Source organism: Coloeus monedula, assembly GCF_965178545.1.
Source record: "Coloeus monedula genome assembly, chromosome: 7".
NCBI lineage: Eukaryota > Metazoa > Chordata > Aves > Passeriformes > Corvidae > Coloeus > Coloeus monedula.
Window position 1 is genome coordinate 5,508,773 of NC_138787.1, and position 18,458 is coordinate 5,527,230.

At 52.7% G+C, this 18,458-nt stretch overlaps 2 protein-coding genes across 2 annotated transcripts; one reads left to right on the top strand and one right to left on the bottom strand.

The window, feature by feature from the left end:
• Positions 1-347: 347 nt before the first annotated feature.
• Positions 348-8,815, bottom strand: LSS (lanosterol synthase). The gene is made up of 20 exons (XM_082284778.1): positions 8,689-8,815; positions 8,503-8,611; positions 7,983-8,104; positions 7,582-7,678; positions 6,693-6,828; positions 6,368-6,476; positions 5,941-6,059; positions 5,425-5,522; positions 5,265-5,292; positions 4,597-4,653; positions 4,332-4,403; positions 3,581-3,631; positions 3,288-3,437; positions 2,852-2,948; positions 2,556-2,661; positions 2,265-2,330; positions 1,758-1,838; positions 1,297-1,467; positions 924-1,002; positions 348-837 (listed from the first exon to the last, which is right to left on the bottom strand). Exons 1-20 carry the CDS (start codon positions 8,765-8,767, stop codon positions 646-648), a joined length of 2,019 nt encoding a protein of 672 aa, XP_082140904.1. The 5' UTR covers positions 8,768-8,815; the 3' UTR covers positions 348-645.
• Positions 8,816-14,716: 5,901 nt separating this feature from the next.
• Positions 14,717-15,463, top strand: S100B (S100 calcium binding protein B; the record flags this gene model as incomplete). The annotated part of the gene is made up of 2 exons (XM_082285586.1): positions 14,717-14,854; positions 15,323-15,463. 2 exons carry the CDS (start codon positions 14,717-14,719, stop codon positions 15,461-15,463), a joined length of 279 nt encoding a protein of 92 aa, XP_082141712.1.
• Between the last annotated feature and the right edge of the window lie 2,995 nt (positions 15,464-18,458).

Below are 18,458 nucleotides of genomic sequence, written 5' to 3' on the forward strand. Positions count from 1 at the left end.
CTTTTCCAAGGGCTGGTGGTGACTTCACCTGCGGAAGCTAGGTGCCACCAGCTGGGGGACAGAACAATAACAAAATTAAGCAAAGTACTCCTTTTTCCCGGACACCTGGGGGAGGACAGATGTCCTTCCCCTCCCAGCACAGGCTCCAGAGCAGAGAGAGCAATTCAAAGGCCATCACTGGCACCCACAGTACGGAGGTCAGCTCAGCAAGGATTGTGCAGTGCCCCCACCCCCCTGATGGTGGGCACAGGGGAGGCCCCAAATCCCACACTCTTGGTATAGACAGACAGCTTGCAATGATAAAAGGCAGCCTTGCAAGCCAGGATGAGAGTCTGTCCAGGTGTGGAATACGACACAGCTTGGCTGCTTTGTCAGATCTTCTAAATGGTCTGAAAAGGCACTTCACTCCCCATCTGGGGATGGAGAATATACCTGGAAAAAACCTTAGAAAGGGAATGTTTAGAAGAGGTTCAACAGCAAGCAGAGGCTCTACAGCGCTGGCGCAGCACCCCTCCCTGTCAGAGGCAGGAGTCCACATGCTAAGTTAGTCAGCACTGAGCCCACACAGCACACACCCCTATGGCCCCATGCAGATGCTGGGATCCAAGACAAGTCCAGGGCCATGGCATCCCCAGCATCCCAGGTTCAAGCAGACAGGGCTCCCTGCTCCTCCTGCCCCGCCCCAGCTGAGGGTCTGGCTCTGGCTGGCAGCTGCCCAGCCAGAGGGCTGTTGGGGTGCAGCCGGCAGAACCGCCCCAGCGTCCAGATGGGGAAGATGTTGCGGTACGCAGTGTAACTGATGGCACATGACTTGTTGAACACTCCAGCAATGTTCTCCTGGGAGACAAGCAGAGAGCAGAATAGTATGAGTGATAGGGGACTGCTGCGTGTTCAGGAACACCTTGGAAAGGCTAAAGATGTACCTGAGGCCAGTCCCCATTGGGCAGCTGCTTATCCATCAACACTTTAATGCCCCTTTCCAGCACACCGATGTCAGGGTACCTGCAAAGCACAAGGGAGATGTGAGCATCTTTATCCAAACCACCTGCAAGCCCCCATCCACCTCTAGGCTGTCCCAAGCTTGCCCCAGGCATGCTGAGTGCTTTGGGAAGGGCTCCCCACAACCCCAAGACACTAGATATTATGAATATGGCACCATTTTCCCAGGCTGGAGGCCTGTAGTCACGATCAAAAGCTTTGCTTTGCACTGGGTCACACCAGCCAGGCCCAAGGTCACCCAAGCCAGCTTGCACCTCCTTTTCCCTGAGCACTGCGGCCAGGTGGGGCTGCTCTTACCTGACAGCCATGAGCCCCAGCAGGGCCCAACAGGTGTTGTGGATCTGCGACTCAGCACTCTGCACATACGTGCGCTGCTCACAGGACTCAAAATCCTCTCCCCACCCGCCATCTGCCATCTGCTTGGAGACGAGGAACTGGCAGGCCTGGGCCACCTCTCGGCAGACAGTCCTGCAGGGATAGGGGCCAGAATCAAGACAGGACTGGGGGACATAGAGTGTTTGGATGCCCACAGCTCTCAGCTGCAAAGAGAAGCAGTGCCCATGGCCAGGACTGCCCCGAGAGTTTGAGGGTCAGGCAGCAAGTGCCCTGGCCACACTGTAGGCACAGGATTTGGGAGGAACAGTCCCTGAGGCAGGAGAGTCCATGTGCATCCAGGGCATCCATCCAGCCCCACCATGCAGTTCTACCCTGTTCGAGGAGGTAGGTAGGGGCAGGGAACCCAGACATCCCCTTCTCACCCATCGTGGTACATGTGCTGCATGCTGGCAAACGCCTCCAGACCAAACCAGGTGCCATAGGTGAAACAAACCCCCCAGCTCCTAGGAGGAAGGGGAGAGCAGCACTGTCAGAGGTGCGAGGCCCCAGGGAGAGGCAGGCTGCAACACAGCTGTGTTCACTGAAGAGAAGAGCCAGGCACAGAGCTGCAGCCTGCCTTCCCCTATGGCCCAACCATGCCCAGTCCCAGCAGCACCAGCAGTCCAGTCCCAGCTAACGCAGCTGTCAGCAGAACTGGGACCACAGGAGCTGGAGCCACCCCAGACTTCTCTGGGTCTTGTGCAATGCACAAGGTACCTGTTCTACCTGGGCTGAAAGGGAGAGTAACTGAGAGCAAAGCGCACCAGCTAGAGGAGGATCAGCCCCTACTTTCCCTACCACAGATCCTGCCAGCCAGGAATGCTAGCCATTATGATCCCTCTCCCACTGGGGCAGCCAGAAGAAAACTGGGTGCTGGGAACACAGCTTACCCTTCCCAGGACCCATCTACTCGCTGCTTCTTGCGACAGAAATCCAGGCCCTTCTGCAGAGTCTCCCTGGACAGGAAAGAAGGCATCCACTTCAGAAGCAGCTCAAACTCAGTGTCTGCTTCACTGAGGGCTCCATCAGCCCCTCTGAGGCTTTGATGGGTCCCATTATTGGAGGGGACAAGAGGCAAGAGCATGCAGACAGGCAGCTACATTGTTCAGGAGGCCATGGCAGGCAGCTTGGGACAGTGAGCCTGTCTTCTCCCCTGCCCAGCTCTCATCTCAGTGTCTCACCTGATCTCCAGAGCTCGGTGCTCAGGGAACTGGCTCTGGAAGTGTCTCAGTGCTTGCATGACAGCTGATGTGCACTCCACATACGTGTAGTCAATCATGATGTCACCTGCCAGCAGGCAAAGGATATCAGTGCCACAGCCCCTGTGTGGGCAAGCCTCCAGGCCAGCCGTTGCCAGCCTGTTCCTCAGACCCAGGGCACACTGATCCCCCATCAGGCACCCACTGGGCATGGTGAACCCAGGCCACTTTGTCCCTTCACAGTGGGCAGGACAACCAGCCCCCACAGCTTCCCTTACCAAACACCTCGGAGGGGTTCAGCAGCTCCAGTAAGTGGCCTCCTCGCTTGGTTTCATAGGTGGCAAAGCCTCCATCCGAGTTCCTCATGCTCAACAGCTGCCCAGACAAGCAGAGGGGGGGGGGTGGGACAACCTCATGGGCAGTACTACTCCAGTCTGGCCCCAAGCCAGCTGTGAGGACAAAGTTAGACCCCCAGGTCTGTGGGGCTGGCAGAAGACCCAGGTCCCAAACCACCATGACAGGCAGGCCCAATCTGGACCATCACATCACATTAGGTCACATAGGCAGCTCTGAATCACAACAAAGAGTGTTGCCACACCAGGCCTCATACTAGCTCAGACCAAACCAGATTTAATACCAGATCTAACAATTCCTTGGGCCTTGGCTTCTCTTACAGTCCTGCATGTCCCTTGGCCTAATTTTTGTAGCTCTTACCACATTCACAGCATCAAAGAGGCGCTCAGGGGGCACAAGCTTGGCTATGAAGGGGCACTTCTCCTGCAACAGCATAACTGCCTTCAGTCCCTCTGCTGTGCAGTCTGCCACGATCCAGCCGCAGTCCCGTGTGCTGAAGGGGAAGCCACCCTGGAAAAGTATCAGGTGGGCTTAGGGAGCAGGATCACCTTCCCTCATCTACTCTATTTGTGGAAGAGAGCAGGTGCTGCCCCTGATTCCTACTCCTTCTGCCCCAGTCGTGCATCGTTAGAGACCAGTCTCAGCCACCATACCTTGTTCATATGGCGATAATATTTCTGGTAGTCAGGTGGGTTCTCTGGGATCTGCAGGAGGCAAGAAACAAGTGAGGGCAGCCTGGAGGTGCCTGGCTGCAGGACCACGGGCTGAAACCATTGCAGGTGCAGAACCATGTGGGAGTGGACAGCACCTGCCTTCCACTGAGGGAAGTAGACAGGAAAGAGGTCAGCTCTGGAGCAGGGAGAAATCACCTTTTGGCCTGGCTTCAGCAAGTGTTGCTGAAGTCCCCTTTGGAAGCTTGCCTGCCAGGGAACCATCTGCTTTCAGTGCTCCTGCTGGCAGCACCATGAACAAGACCCATGACTGCATCTGCACCAAGCTGCTGGTGACAGTGACCCTCACCTTGAGCCACTGCTGGCCAGGCCAGCAGAAGTTGAGCTCCTACAGTCACTATCCAATGATGCTGAGTTTCCCAGAAGGGTGCCTCAAATGTGTCAGCACCAGACAAGATGAAGGGCAAAAAAGCCTAAGCTTTCAGTTTTCCAGCCTCTCTAAGCTCAGATAGCCAACCCAAGCATCCCTGGGCCTCGCCAAGGTCCTCTCCAAGCTTCAAAGATGGTTCCCTGAAAACAGGGAGCAGAAAACAGGAGGCTGGGCCTAGGACTTTGCTAGTCCAGCCCTTCAGAAGATCTCTTCAGAAGGCATCAGATGCATCCAACAGGGTTCTGAGCAACAGCCAAGCCTGCACAGCCAGTGTGTGAGACACCACTGACCAGCTCTGCTTACCTGGGAGAACTGGAGGAACTCATGGGCGTTCTGGAGGCAGGAGGTGAATTCAGGCATGTTCTGGGCTTCTGCCTGGAAACAGAGATGCACAGTGAGCAGTCAGCAAGGGGCCATAGCCAGACATGTTTTCCCAGCTCAGTCAAAGGATGCCAGGCCAGAACTGGCACAGCAGAGCTCCAAGGCACAGCAGGAGCTCTGCTTTCTGGGGACACGTGAGCAGAGACCATTTTCCCAAGGCAGCATGTAGCACTGAAGGGTGCATTACCTCCAAGAAGGCTTGTATGGCAAAAGCAGTATCCCAGAGCTGGGATCCATTTGTGCCCTGGAAGAGAGAAAATAAGACAGTGAGAGGCAGGTGCTAGCAGCAGCCTGACTCAGCTGTGGGGTCTATGGGACAGCACATCCCTCCCACATTACCGCCAATAGCTCCCGCTACCCTGTTTTGTGTCACTCTGGATCACGGCTGATGTGCTGGCACAGAGGACAGATGTGGCAGGTCAAGGGACAGCAAGGGGACACAACGTAATACAGCTACATCAGCCTGCTCTGTGCACAGCCAAGGCAGGAGAAGTGGCTAGCATTAAGGAACAGCAGGATACAATGGCTCTGAGAGAAGCAGAGCTCAGACCACATGCAGGATCAGGGGCCTGGCTTTCTCCTGCCCTTCTCCCAGGACTCATGAGGATGGAGGGAATGGAGGCCTAGAGGTGTCCTCTCAGCTCACAGCCACAGGGAGGCAAACTAGCAGAACAGACTGTACTCCCTCCTGGCACAGGTGGGAGAAGTGGCAGTGAGACACAGAAGGCCACCAGGCACCAGAGGTGAGACGCCAGGAGCTCAGGCTCGGGATGAACACGCTATCCCATTACTCCATGGGTTGCCCCAGCACACCAGGGTCCCTTCAGTCACAAGTGAACTTCTATAGCACTTCACCTGCATCTTCATGCCGTCGAGGCCCAGCCTGTGGGAGGAGAGAGCACAGTGCTGCAGCACAGGCACAGTGGGAGCACCAGGAGGCAAGTCAGGAGCTACGGTGTGCCTAATCCACAGGGATCAGAGCCCTGTGCTGTGTCGGGTCACACTCAGCCCTTACCAGAGATAGTCAGGGATCCTGGAAACATGCTCCTGAAAAGCTGGGGAATCCTTCCCTTCCATGAACCAGCGAACCAGCATGTTGATTGTCTTGGAGATCTACCATGAGGAGCATTGTCACTGCTCTGGATAGAGCTTCTTCCAGCCCCAGAGATATATATCCCCCCACTCTAGACAGAGCCATCCAGAGGTTGTCTTGGCCTTGATCCCAATGGCTCCACCTGTGGCATCACTCAGCATAGCTGAGTTAGTGGGGCAGGTGCTTTTTTACTCCAGATTACTCCAGAGCTTACTCTCAGATCATCTCCCTGGACCTCAAGGAGAGATACTCCTCACCAGGGCCACAGCTGTCCCCATACCCTCTGCAGCTCCTGTGCCCTGTTAGCCTTAAGCTCTTGAGCATCAGGAGCAGCAGGAGTTGAGCAAGATCTGGTGGTTATTACATGCCACAATTGCACAAGCTGGTCCTTAAAGAACAAAGGGTGAGATATTAAAGGATTAACAGCAAGTGTCCTACCGGCCCAATGCTGATGCACTTGGTGAATCTATCATCAGCTTTGATGTGGTCGTACAGCTCTGTGATGGCTCGCTGCCGCAGCGCAGTGCTGTGGTGGGCTTCATACACATTCATGATGGCTACAGGAGAAGAAAGGGACATGCAGTGAAAAATAAACTCAGATTCACTTGCTGTGGCAGGCTGCACCCCAGCTCACACAACAACCGGTTGAGCAAAGCATCAGCATAGAGCAAAGCTCTGCCCCAGAGTGGCCTGAGGACACGGGCACAAGGCCCTGCTGCTCTCAGGGAGGGAGAACCCCATAGATTACATAATTCCTGTCTCCATCTCAGCTGCAGGGCATACACCAGTAGCTGGCAGTAGACTCTAAAGAGCTTTGAGGGTACAAGGCAGCTTCAGTATTCCCCGCAGCAGCTCCCGCACTCACCATAGGCAGCAGCCAGGAGCCAGCTGTGTGGGGTGTACACGTCACAGGCAGCCACATTGTTCCTCTGTGCTGGCCAGTCTATGCTGGCGTAGTCTTGCACATACAGCTCCTGACACAAGACAGCAAAGGGCATCAGCCTGGCCAGCCAGGAGCAAGCACCTGGGGCAGTTACTGCTGGGAGCTGGCTCTGCTGTCTGACAGACACCATGCAGGTAAGAGAGCTGCCACTTGGCAAGCCAGAGGCTGGCCCACAAGGACACGGCCAGCACAGCAGGTGGTCACGGAGTCACATATCTTTGTCCAGCAGGATCAGCTCCTTCCTTACCTGCCTCAAGCTCCGTATGAGCTCGTCCTCTTCTGCTGACAAACGCTTGGCGTAACAGTAGCTCATGGGAAGGTAAACCTGGCGGCAGTGACACCAGAGCCGTGACGGATGGGCTGGAAACCATGTAGGAAGCAGCCTGATTGCAATAGAGAAAGTGCTGCTGTGAGGAACAAGGAAGGCAAAGGGCAACATGGAGAGATGTTGTGCGGAATGCCCAGAGCAGGGCATGCCCCTGCACTAGGGGATATACACACAGCCTGGCCCTGCTTAGATTCCCCCTCCAACAGGGATACTCCCTCCTGACACCACTCCAGGCCCACCTGATGCAGGGCAGGGAGGACCTCAGGCTCAGAGAAGAGGAAGGGGAGAAGCCAGTTCAGTCACGCGGCACTTTGAAGGCAGAGGCCTGGTCTGACAGTTAATGGCATTTGCTGACAAAGCACCAGCAGCTCTTGGTACTGTGCAGCCCCTGATTTCCTCCAGGGAGAGTGTCATAAACTTTCCCTCTCTGGCATCCAGCAGCCCTCTGAGTATTCAGAGAGGTACAAGCAAGGCAGCCTTGCATGTGGCTGTCCCTTCCTGCTAGGGTCCAGTTCTGGCTGCTGGAAGATACTGGTGACAGGCAGGGAGCACATGAATGTATTAGGGACCCTGTGGGAAATGCTAACAGGGCTGTGCTCTGGCATCTCCCTTGGATGCAGTGTTCAGTGCTGCCCACCTACTGGCTGGTGGGCTGCTGGCTCCCAGCTCACAAACAGCCTGAGCACCTCCAGTTCCTGGCTGTAGCTAGTGTTATCTCAGCAATCACCAGTGCCTGGGACAGTTCTGGGTCAAGGCTGGTGGCAGGACTGACACTAGCTCCTCTCTCCACAGTGAGGGGGGCACATACCACATCTCTGGGAGAAGTGTGTTCATTCCCTCCCAGCTGTAAACGTTCAAGACAGCCAGCCAAAACTTGCCCCAGGAAGGGATTCCCACAGCACCTCCTGCACAGAACAGTATCAGCTTTCAGGTTAACACAGCCATGCCAACTCCCAACTTTCTTCCCCATCACAAGACCCATTTCTCCCGATGTTTGGGAGCACACTACTCAGGTTGGGATACGTCCCGAAACAGGGCAAGCAGGCAATGGTACAAAAATGCAACACAGCTTCCCATCATTAATTGAAAATGCAGTTGCCATGAAGGGCGAGTAAGAACAGTTCTTCCACTACCTGGCAGCCCCCAGTGTTCCCTGAAGCCCTCAGGTCTGGCCAGACCTCTCACCAGTGTACCAGCCCCATGGCTGACCTTTGCTGTGCAGGTTGACACGGGCCCGCACAATGTCAGGATCATCTGGTCCAATCCCCAGGATCCTCAAGGCTATGTAGTTGAGGGCTGTGCCAAACACTGTTGATTTGTCTTCCACATGTCTGTCAGAAGCATATACAGAACACCATATCCATTAGTCAGCTCTTGCCATTAGCCGGACACAAGCCACTGCACAGGGCTGTCTCTGTTAGGGTGAAGTGGGATGCCAGGGTTGACTTTGGAAAAGAGGGACCTGACTAATGCAGGAAGAAACACTGCTCTGCACTACCCTGTCACACACAATGCTTTGGGATATAGTGCCCCAGAGGAGATGTGGCCAGACTTGATGCTACAGCCATCTCTGTGAAAAACAGTGCATCGGGAGCGCTGCACAAGTCCAACCACCCAGAGCTATCACAGGTGCTCAGTCTCCATCCCTGAGCCTGGGCAGATCTGACAGCAGCTCCAAGTCCTGGATCTTGGAGGTGCCATCACTCAAAGAAGCATCTTTGCTACTCACAAGCCCCAGCCTCCATCCAGGAGCTGCACAGAGCGCAGGTAGCGTACCATCTCCTTCCGGAACTCCTCGGGCAGCTGGATTTTGGCCGTGTGGCAGGCGATGAGGAGACCTGGAGGACCAGACAGGCCGGCACTGTGGAGAGCCGAACCCCAGGGCACTCACCCGCGGGCAGGTGCCCAGGCCTACCTGGCAGCAGGAAGAGCGGCCCGCCGTAGTCGCCGGCCCAGTGCCCATCCTCGGCCTGCAGCGCTGCGTAGAACCGCATCCCGTTGCGGGCCGCCTCCCGGGCCGAGCCGGCCGCCGGCAGCGTCTGCAGCGCCGCGCCCTGCGGGGAGACAGCGGCACCTCAGCGCGGCGCTCCAGGCAGGGCCCCGCCGCCCCGGCCCGGGCCCCCCGCACCGTGTCCAGCCCGAGGCTGTGCTGCTCCAGCGCCGTCTGCGCTCGCCGCTCTCCGACATCGCCATCGCCCAGGTAGCGCCAGAGCTGCCGCCCGCCTTCGCAGCGCAGCCGCCAGGCCGGCAGCTCCGTGGCCGCCGCCGAGCGCCGAGGGCCGCCACGCCGCCGAACCGCCCTGCCAGACACGGGCACCGTGAACCGCGGCCGCCACCCCGATCCGCCCCGCCGGGACCCCGCTGCTCGCCGCCACCGCCACTCCTGATCCCGATCTCACCGCAGGGATCCACCCAGTGCCCCCCGCCATCGCCGATCCCGACCCCACCGCCGGGACCCACCCGCTGCCCGCCGCCATCGCCGCTCCCGCTGCCAGCGTCGGGGCCGCGCCGGGGCCGCGCCGGCTGGTCCCACATCTCCTCACGGGCGGCAGCCAATGGGGGCGCGGGCGGGGACGAAGCCCGGCCCCCGCCCGGCTCTCGTGCTGTCCCCGTCCCGCCCCATCTCTTCCCGTCCCCGCGTGCCGTGGGACGTCGCTTGGCCGGTTGCGGGGACCTGACTCCTCCGTCCCACGTCTGCCCCCGGCACAGAGACCGCGCTCGCTTCCCCAGGAGTGCCATCCCCCCACAGACCGCGACAGCCGTCCCGTCTCTTTGGGTGACAGCGCCAGCCCCTAGAGGGACAGTGCGCCCCCAAAGTCCGGGCGTGTGGTTTCCATCTTAATGGAAATAATTAAATAACGCCGGCTCAGCCTGGGTGCCCATCTCATGTCCTCGTGGGCCACGAGGGACGGAGGACACGTGTATGGGTGCAGTGCCAGCCATGGGGACAGTGCACCCTGATCCACGGGTGCCCACACTCCCGCTGCTCCCGTGCTTCCCAGCTGCTGGCACCACCCGTGATCACCGTCCTCAGCTCTGCTTTCCCGCGGTGTCGGGCACTCGCTAAATACGGGGGCCCTGGCAGAGTGAGGAGGGGTGTGGCCGGCGGGGGTGACAACCATAAAACACTGTTTTTGTCAGGTATCCTCACTATGAGCCCTGCCTTGGTCCCCCCAGCCCGGGAGGGGGGTGTCACCTTCATGCGGGTGGTGCCGTGGGACAGCAGTCCACGAGGAGGTGGCAGAGCTCCTCCTGTCCTGTCCCAGTGATATGTCCCCATCTCTCTCCTAACACCCCCAAATGTAGCATCACTGCCTTCCCAGGCCAGTGAGCAAGTGGGTTTCAGCCCTTCCAATCCCCTCAGCTCAAGAGGGCTCCCCACAAGGAGGCACACAGGGATTGTAAATCCCAGGGATGCTGTACTTGCTGCTGCTATGCTGTTGGAAGGGCTGGTGGAAATTTAACGTGTACTTGTTTAAATGGAGTGATAAAATTTCTTTCAGCCTTTCAGAGTGACCTGGCTTCCCTCCTACCACAAGAGGTGACACCAGACCAAGCTAAGCAGGCAGAAAAGCCCATCCATGCCTTTGCACTGCCCAGGGACAAAAGAGCTACTCCCAAACGTGACACCCATCAGCACCCCAGGACAGAAAAATACCTGTCTATTAATACTTATAGTTATATAATCATTAATACTTATTGTATATAATGCACACTACAAGTTGAATTTAAAATACTCCTCTTCTAGCAAATAGCTCTTCACTCATGTCCAGAATAATGTCAGAGATTATTTGGAGAGAATACAGTAATTTTATTTGGGAATTAAAGAATTAATTTGGTATTTATTTTATAAACGAGGCTTAGGTCATGCACCGGTTCAGTCCTGGCTGTGTTCAGTAAGAGCAAAATGGTTTTTTGGATGATGCTGGACTTCTCCTGGAGGGAGCATGGGTGGGGATGATGTCTTTGACTTGTGTCTCATCACACTGGGACTCAGGAGGGAGAGCTGTGCTGCTTCTCTTGCACAGTTTATGTGAGCAGAGGGAACTCTAGAAGTTCACTGACATGGGTGTTTTATCTGGAGCTTAGTAGTCTGTTTACTTTTGGTTTAAGAAAAAAAAATGTCATAACGAATCTGCCTGAAATGAGGTTCATGCAAGTGTCTCCACTTCTCCGTGGATGCCAAAATCTTAGGATAATTTATGGTAATATTTGGCTAAGGGGAGTGATGGAGGATGAACAACTTGGTTTTACTTTTCTGTCTCTGTACAACCCACCTGCCCTAGAAATTTTTAATAACTGCCAAATTCCCGTTACTTAGGCATTATTTTCATACAAGTTTTGCTGTGTCTGAACCTCAGCTGGATTTAGCCAGGCACTTGCTCATCTCTGGCTGCTGTGCTTGTAGGTGCCAGGGAACCTGCTCCCTGCAAAGCTGCTCTGTGTGCTGGTTCTGTGAGTGCAGCCCTGCAGAGGCAGAGGCAGTTTCTTCACCCTCCCACACAAATTCCTCTGCTTTCATTACTTTTTTCTCCTGGTTCAATGACTGCTGGCCTTTGTCTTGTGGTCTGGCAGAGCCTGGTGCCACACACACCACAGAGAGACAAAGGAATAGGCTGGTTTTTCTCCCCGAGCCTGGTATGAAGAGCCCACATTGTGAGGGAGACAGGCAGAGGGTTGAAGTGTTTTGCTCAGCCTTGGGCACTGTAAAACCCCCTTGCTTCTTTAAACATATCAGCCCAAAGCTCTGGCAAGGAAGCTCTGACCCTGAGGAAAGGAGCCCCAAGGTTGCACTCTCCTGTTCGAAGATCAGAATGTGAGTTTTAAAATAACAGAAGCAGCCTTTTGGGCAGCACTGAAAGCACAGCCATCTCACAGCCCTACACCCATATCCAGACCTCCTGGACAGTCATAAGCTGGGTTAGGGATGATCCAGGCCAAGAGAGCAGTCTTTGAGAGGATATGAGCCTGGAAAAGGATCAGGAAAGTCGCTTGGAGCTGCTCATTAGCAGAGGTAGGAGAGGGTCAAGGTTTCTGGTGTTCACACCTGATCCTGATGCTTCTTCCCATCCTATCAGCACATCATTCCAGATCATCACCTGTAAAATATAGAAGTCAGAATGATTTGGGGTGAAATGGGCAGCAAGAATCATCAGGAAAGAGAATTTCAAGACTGTTCAAGTTTTGATATGTCAAATGCTAATTTTTCTGTCCCATTTTAAGGAAAGGTCAGTTTCCAGAACAACATCAGAAAATGGTTTAAGGAGATGAGCTAGGACCTTGTCTCTGATTAGAAAAGGTTTGCTTTAATGCATTTCTTGGCTAAGGACTGAGCTAGACATCTACCAGATCAAATTGCTATCAACAGAAAAATGCTGTCTCTTTACTGCTGACAGAGAACCCTATTTATATCCAGCTCTGATAGGAATGCAAATACTCTTGGAAAAAATCAAATAGTGCAAAATTGCTGACAAACTACCTCCACACTAGAAACACCACTACCTAAAAGCATCCCTGCTAGTCTCACCAGGACACAGATAACTGGTGTAGTTTGCAATGCCCTAAATGCAAGAATTTCAGTGGTCAGGTAAATATTTAGAGTCGACATACTCAACCTTAATGCTGGGGAAATTATTCTTCCCCAAACCAGTGTTTGAGCCTATTACAAAAGCTTTCATGAGCTGATGTAAGGAAATGATCAATGTAGATGGGTTTCTTTGACACCATGTATGTGAAAAAGTTTTTTAAGTAACATGGTCAGTGTTGTATCAGTAGATTTGGGGAACACAGAAACTGCCAGGGAATATGTCTGTCCAGCAACAGGGTTTAGATACAAGTGCATTTAATACCAGTTCATAGTGGCTGCTGGGGCTGGCATGGGACTTGTGAACAAGTTTTGTATCAAGATCCCATTTAAAAGTAGATAAAGAATTTAATTTTGAGGTAACTTTTCAAAGTTTCTAAAAACAAAGTATTTTTTTGTAGTGTGAATCGTATACAAACAATAACTCATCTTTTTCTGAGTTTTGCATGTTGATTTATACTTCCCTTGTCAGAATTGGTTCAAGATATTTGCAGTTTCACTTGTCTTTGGTGTTAGGTGGATATTTCTTGAACATTTCAACATTTCTTGAACAATACACACAGAAAAGTATAAGGCTTATGCTCACACTGACTGCAAAACGTATTCTCATTGATGCTTTCACTCACTCACTCCCATGGTTTAAATGGTTTTGCACAAGCAGCAGTGGTTTCAGTTTGATAAACCATTTTGTTGGTGGTATGTTTGGTGAAGCTGAGTGAATTGAAATAACCTTATGTTCCCTGTCTGGTCTGACTCTACAATCTTAAAACAGTAGAAAGGTGAAAAGGTGTATTCAATATCAACAGTATGCTCCCAATGATCTGGGGTAAACATAGTGAAAAGATAAGGCACACAAGGAATTGCTATTTTTGCATACTCACTGTTCAGAGCAGAACAGCAGCTTTAAAGAAAGCACGTCTTTGAATTGCAAGCTTGATTCACAGAACATTCTATGCATTGAAAGACCCATCTAATGAACAGTGAGTAGGCATTCTTTGAAAAATATGAACAAATAAATGGCACCATAATAGATTTATTTGTAATGTGTAACAGCTGGCTCTAGGGATAATCTTCAAGTGCTTGTTTACAAAAAAAAAAAAAATCAGTGTACTGCAATACATTTTGAAACGGGCTATATCACTACGTACGTGTCACCTATAAAAACCGCTTGACTGCAACTGTGTCCCCTTACCATCTTCAGAAAACAAGTAAAGTAGGCGGTGTTTTCCTCTCACAAGGGCGCTCCCACGTGGCGGCGGGTCTAGTCCCCTCGAACAGCGCTGCGGTGCAGGCACAGCGCCCAGCTCGGACACCCCGCCCCAGCTACCGCTGCCTCCCCGGCTCCCCGGCGCAGGCATAAGAAGCCGGCGGGTCCCCGGGGTGCCTGGCCACGCCGCATCGTTGTGCCACAGCCCCGCCGGCAGCAGGGAGGTGAGAGGGGCCGGGGGATGCCAGGCGGGCTGTCCCCGCCTTGGGGGGGACACTATCAGGGTAGTATCGCCGCTCCACATCACCTCTGCGGAGCCCGAGGAGAGCTGGAGCACTCCTCAGCCTTGCGGACGGGAAGCAGGCAGGGCAGGAACATGCAAAAGGCTCTTAGGATATTTCCTACCTTGTCTGGGAACAGTCTTTCATTTCGGACACTGACGGCTGAGTGGGGGAGGACATCAGCTGTGGGGTCAGATTCAGCTGGTGGTGGAGAAACAGGAGCCAGGTCGCAGGGCAGGAGATATTTACCTGTGGGATATGAACGAACCGAGTGCCAGGCAATAAGGCTTTTTTATTTTCCCAGGTTTTGGAAAGGTGGGTTGGCAGCTCTCCCTATTTGATCAGAGACTCTTTGGTTTGTCCATTTGTGAAGTCTGCAGGGAACACTGCAATCTGAATTATTATCATTCCCAAGGGGGTCTCCAGATCAAGTGCGGGAGAGGAAGGTTCGAGAGGTGTTGATTTTGACCTGCTGGCACTCATCGAAACTGGTTCCTACCCGGTTCCCCTGACTGCTGGGCTGGAGACAGGTCTGCAGGCAAAGGCATAGGTGAGGGGACCTGTGACAGCAGGGACAGCAAAACCTTTCTGAAGCTCCGGAGCTGCCCCCATGCCTGCCCCTCTCCTCGTCTTGTGGCCCTACTGTCTTCGAGAGCCCCTGGCAGCAGAGTAATGGTCTCTCGGGACGTTCCCCTTGAAGCCAGAGCTGCTGCCAGAGCTTCCCAGCAGAACGCCTTGAGCGCGGGTCCGACCTTGCCGATGGATGGGCGGTGCCCCGGGGTGGCCGTGCTTCCAAAGCAATAGGAATTGCTGGAGCTTGCCCAGGCTGGCGTTCCCACGTTCCCTCTGACCTCAGGGCCACGCCACAACCATGTCTGAGCTGGAGAAGGCGATGATCGCCATCATCGATGTCTTCCACCAGTACTCCGGGAAGGAGGGAGACAAGCACAAGCTGAAGAAATCGGAACTGAAGGAGCTCATCAACAACGAGCTGACCCACTTCCTCGGTGTAAGTACTGCCCTCCGCGCAGCTTGGTTGGGCTCGGGGGGCATCGAGCAGACACTGCACTCCATTAATTCTGTCTCCCACGGGAAGCCAGTCCAGGCGAAGGGGTTTATTTACATAGCAGAGCATTAAATCCTTTGCTCCAGCTCTACGGAGCAGCAGGATGAGGGCAACAGCCTGTATGGCAGACTGGGGTGTGGGTTGGATACTAGGGAAATTACCTTTCCTGGCAAAGGGGGACAGCCTTGCTTCAAGGGGCTCAAGATGTTCCTCCCCAGCAGCACAGCTGCGGCTGCGATTCCCAGGGGCACAGGACAGTGCCCCACCACAGACTGGGAACAGCCACAAGATATTTGGGATATATCTGAACAGAGTTTCAGCCGTGAGAACATTTGAGAAATGGGGACATGTTACTGTCTGGGCCTTGCTGTGGTCCTCCCCAGCTTTGGCTGCCTGTTTCTATCCCTTCAGGAAATCAAAGACCAGGAGACTGTGGACAAAGTCATGGAGGCACTGGACTGCGACGGGGATGCAGAGTGCGACTTCCAGGAATTTGTGGCCTTCATTGCAATGGTCACTGCTGCTTGCCATGAGTTCTTTGAGCATGAGTGAACTGGTGGGAAGCAGGCGAGCCCCTTCTGCTCATGCTGGAGAGACAAAAGGCAGCATTGCTCCTCCAGGAAAAGGAATGGGTGTGATTACAGACACCTTAGAGTTCAGCTTGTGCTAGACTTAAGCAGCTTATTAAAAGTGCTGTGGCTTTGTGAACAAGAAACACCTGTGTGGCTCAGGAAGGGCTATCGGCTAGTGCCCACTGGGCTGGATGCAGTGAGCGAGTGCCTTGCCTCAAGCTCCTTCCCTGCTGTTTTAAGTCAGGAATGTGCATGGGGCTAGAAGGAGAGGGATGCTGTTATCCAAGCTTGCGTGCAAAGGAAAAAGGGAAATTAAGGAGGAGGTGATGCAGAGGGGCTTGTTATGGAAACTTGCTGCTGAGTCCACTGGCTTGAACGGGAAGACTCCCAGTGATTCCTGTGGGCTCTATGCATGACATTAAGGCAGGAAACCCAGCTCCTGTCCTCTCACAGGTGCTCAGTAGAGCCCACCCATTTCTTGGGACATTGAGACACCCTTGGCTTGCAAGGCGAAGTATAACCATCTAAAAACATAACCATCTAAAAGCATAACCATCTGACAGCTCAGTCTTTTCTCTTGTTGATCAATCCTGCTTTTAGCAGCCTGCAGAACTGGAAGCAACAGTGTATGAGGCTCCTACGCTGGGGTCAGCTCCTGGGCCTGGGATATGCCTTGACAAGGCGTCCAGGCTCAGTCAGAAGGGATGGGGGATTGGCCTAGTGTCACCACAGACCAAGCACAGCCTCCTGAGTGTGTGAAAATAACAAGAATAAAATGTTGGTTTGGCATCTGTGAAAAATGTGTCCTTTTGTGCCAGGCTGCTCTGCACTGAGAGAAGAAGGCTGGGGGATCCAGCCTGAGCACTGCTACAGCTCATGCCCCTGGGTTTTTGTTGGGCATCGACCCCTCATCTCCTCCCTGGTGTCACTGTGACTGGCCAGACATCCCACAATTGTCACCAGTGCTGTGTTCCACCTGGCCGCCCAGACTGCCAGGTGTACCTGCCAGGACAAAGGAACTGGTGAGAAGGCCCCTCTGCAGGATGTGACTGCTGCTACCAGGGTCATCCAGGGGCTTCCAGTGGTGAGCCCTTGCAAAGCCTCAACTTAACCCAGGACAACCTTCCCAAAGCCTGTGCTTCTGCCTTTTCAGTCTGCACCTGCCATCCACCTCAGCAATATCTGTGAGTTGGACCTTCCTGGCCTGCAGCATCAATAGTGACACATTCACAGCAAAGATGCTCTCAGATGGCACTGGATTCACCTTGTTCCACATTTTATAATGATTTCACGCACAAAATGACATCTTTGGACAGGGACCATCTTGCTATTCTCACCAGCCTCCCCCAAGCTGTGTAGAGGGACACTCAGGCAGAGCCAGACATACAAGGGACAGCATCTTGTCCTAACACCTAACACAAAAAGCCATTTTGCCATCGCAGGGTAGTGCTCACTCGATGAGAAGCTGTTTAGCATCCGAGTTACTTCCACCACATTTTTAACATCCTCCTCCGGTCTCAGTTCAGCTGCTTTCAACATTGGTACAGACCTGAGGCCATGTGTGAGAACAATGGGTGGGGACACTGTCTGTCTCTATGTCCCCAAGGTGAGGCAGGGTAGACAGGACTCTCTAGACTGTCTCTCAAGCCTGAACCTGAGTTCAGCAGAGGGGTCTGATGTTCCAGTACAAGGGTCTGCCCACGAGCCACATTTGTGAGTCATGTTTTTGACTCTATGAAGAGGATTCAAATGAACTTCCCACCAGGAAGGACACCAACAGTTTCCTACTAATCAACAGCAGTAAAGCTGAAACAAAGAAAAGTACAGCAGCAGGAAGGGCCTGAGATTTTTAAAAGATGCAGATTCACTTCTGAAGCTAGAGAAGTGTCAGAGGGGCAGATTTTGTACATCCATGCTGTATTGTACTTCTGCTGAATCACGTTTTCAGAATTTAAAATGCTGCAATTACTTTCTGCTCTGAGAGATTAGAATCTGCACTTTTATTCTCTCCTCAGATAATTTTAGGAGATGTGCATCTGTGAAAGGGAACCCTCTCCCTGGATCAGACAAAAAATTACCAGCACTGTAAGAGCACTTACAGACACCCCTCCCCTCCCAAATATTCTTCCACATCTTACCAGGAGTGCTGGTTGTTGCTCATCTAAAAAAACATACTTCATCTTAACTGTTGATGGAAGTGGATCCAGGCTGAATCATTCAAAAGCAGCGCTCACATGCTGATAGCAAGAAAAAAAAAAAATCTTAAAAAGAAAACCATGTTTTTCTTCCCACAAATTAGGTGTGGACTTTTACAGACCCCAGAAAAGGAACAGAAACAACCACAGCACTGTCATTCACATTTGGCAGAGAAAAGTGGCAGAAATAAATAATGATTTTGCAGTTACCTTTGCTAAACAAGTTTTAAGGAATGCTAGAAAAATAGCACTTTTATGTTTAAGTGAGAACAGGGTTAAATAAACCAAAGTGACTGGAAAAAAAAGCAGTGGTGTATATTATTTTAATAACATACATTGAAATACAAAAAAATAGAACTCTGCTTATATGGCACTGGCATAACCAAACCACACCATAAAATCTGGTGTGCCCAGTTCCTCCTAAACAAAACAAAAATGACACAAAATCCAAACACAAACACAAAATCTGAAGACTGTAGCAAAAACCCACATTAGAATTGGTCATGACAAGGAATTCTGGCTTGCAAGTATCTCATTTGAAGTATCTGACCACAGAAGTATTTATATCCTTATACCTTTGCTACAAGCTGGGATTCAGTGTCATGCTCATTCAATTTAAGATGAATTACAGATTTTTGAATCCTGTCCTCATTAGTTTGAGAAAGATGAGTTAAGTTGCTTTGGCATTGAAATCCGGTGTGCTTTAAACACGTCACACAGCACTTTCTGGATGCGAGGCACAATGCCTGGCTGGAATTAAAAGTGAGAAAAACAGCAAAG

Bases quoted from the DNA above. Each gene is read 5' to 3' on its own strand.
- LSS (XM_082284778.1), bottom strand. From the start codon at position 8,767: ATGCGGTTCTACGCAGCGCTGCAGGCCGAGGATGGGCACTGGGCCGGC. The intron at 6,477-6,692 runs GTAAGGAAGGAG...GTCTTGTGTCAG, and splicing joins TCATACGGAGCTTGAGGCAG to GAGCTGTATGTGCAAGACTA. The intron at 5,523-5,940 runs GTAGGACACTTG...TCCTCATGGTAG, and splicing joins AGTGCATCAGCATTGGGCCG to ATCTCCAAGACAATCAACAT.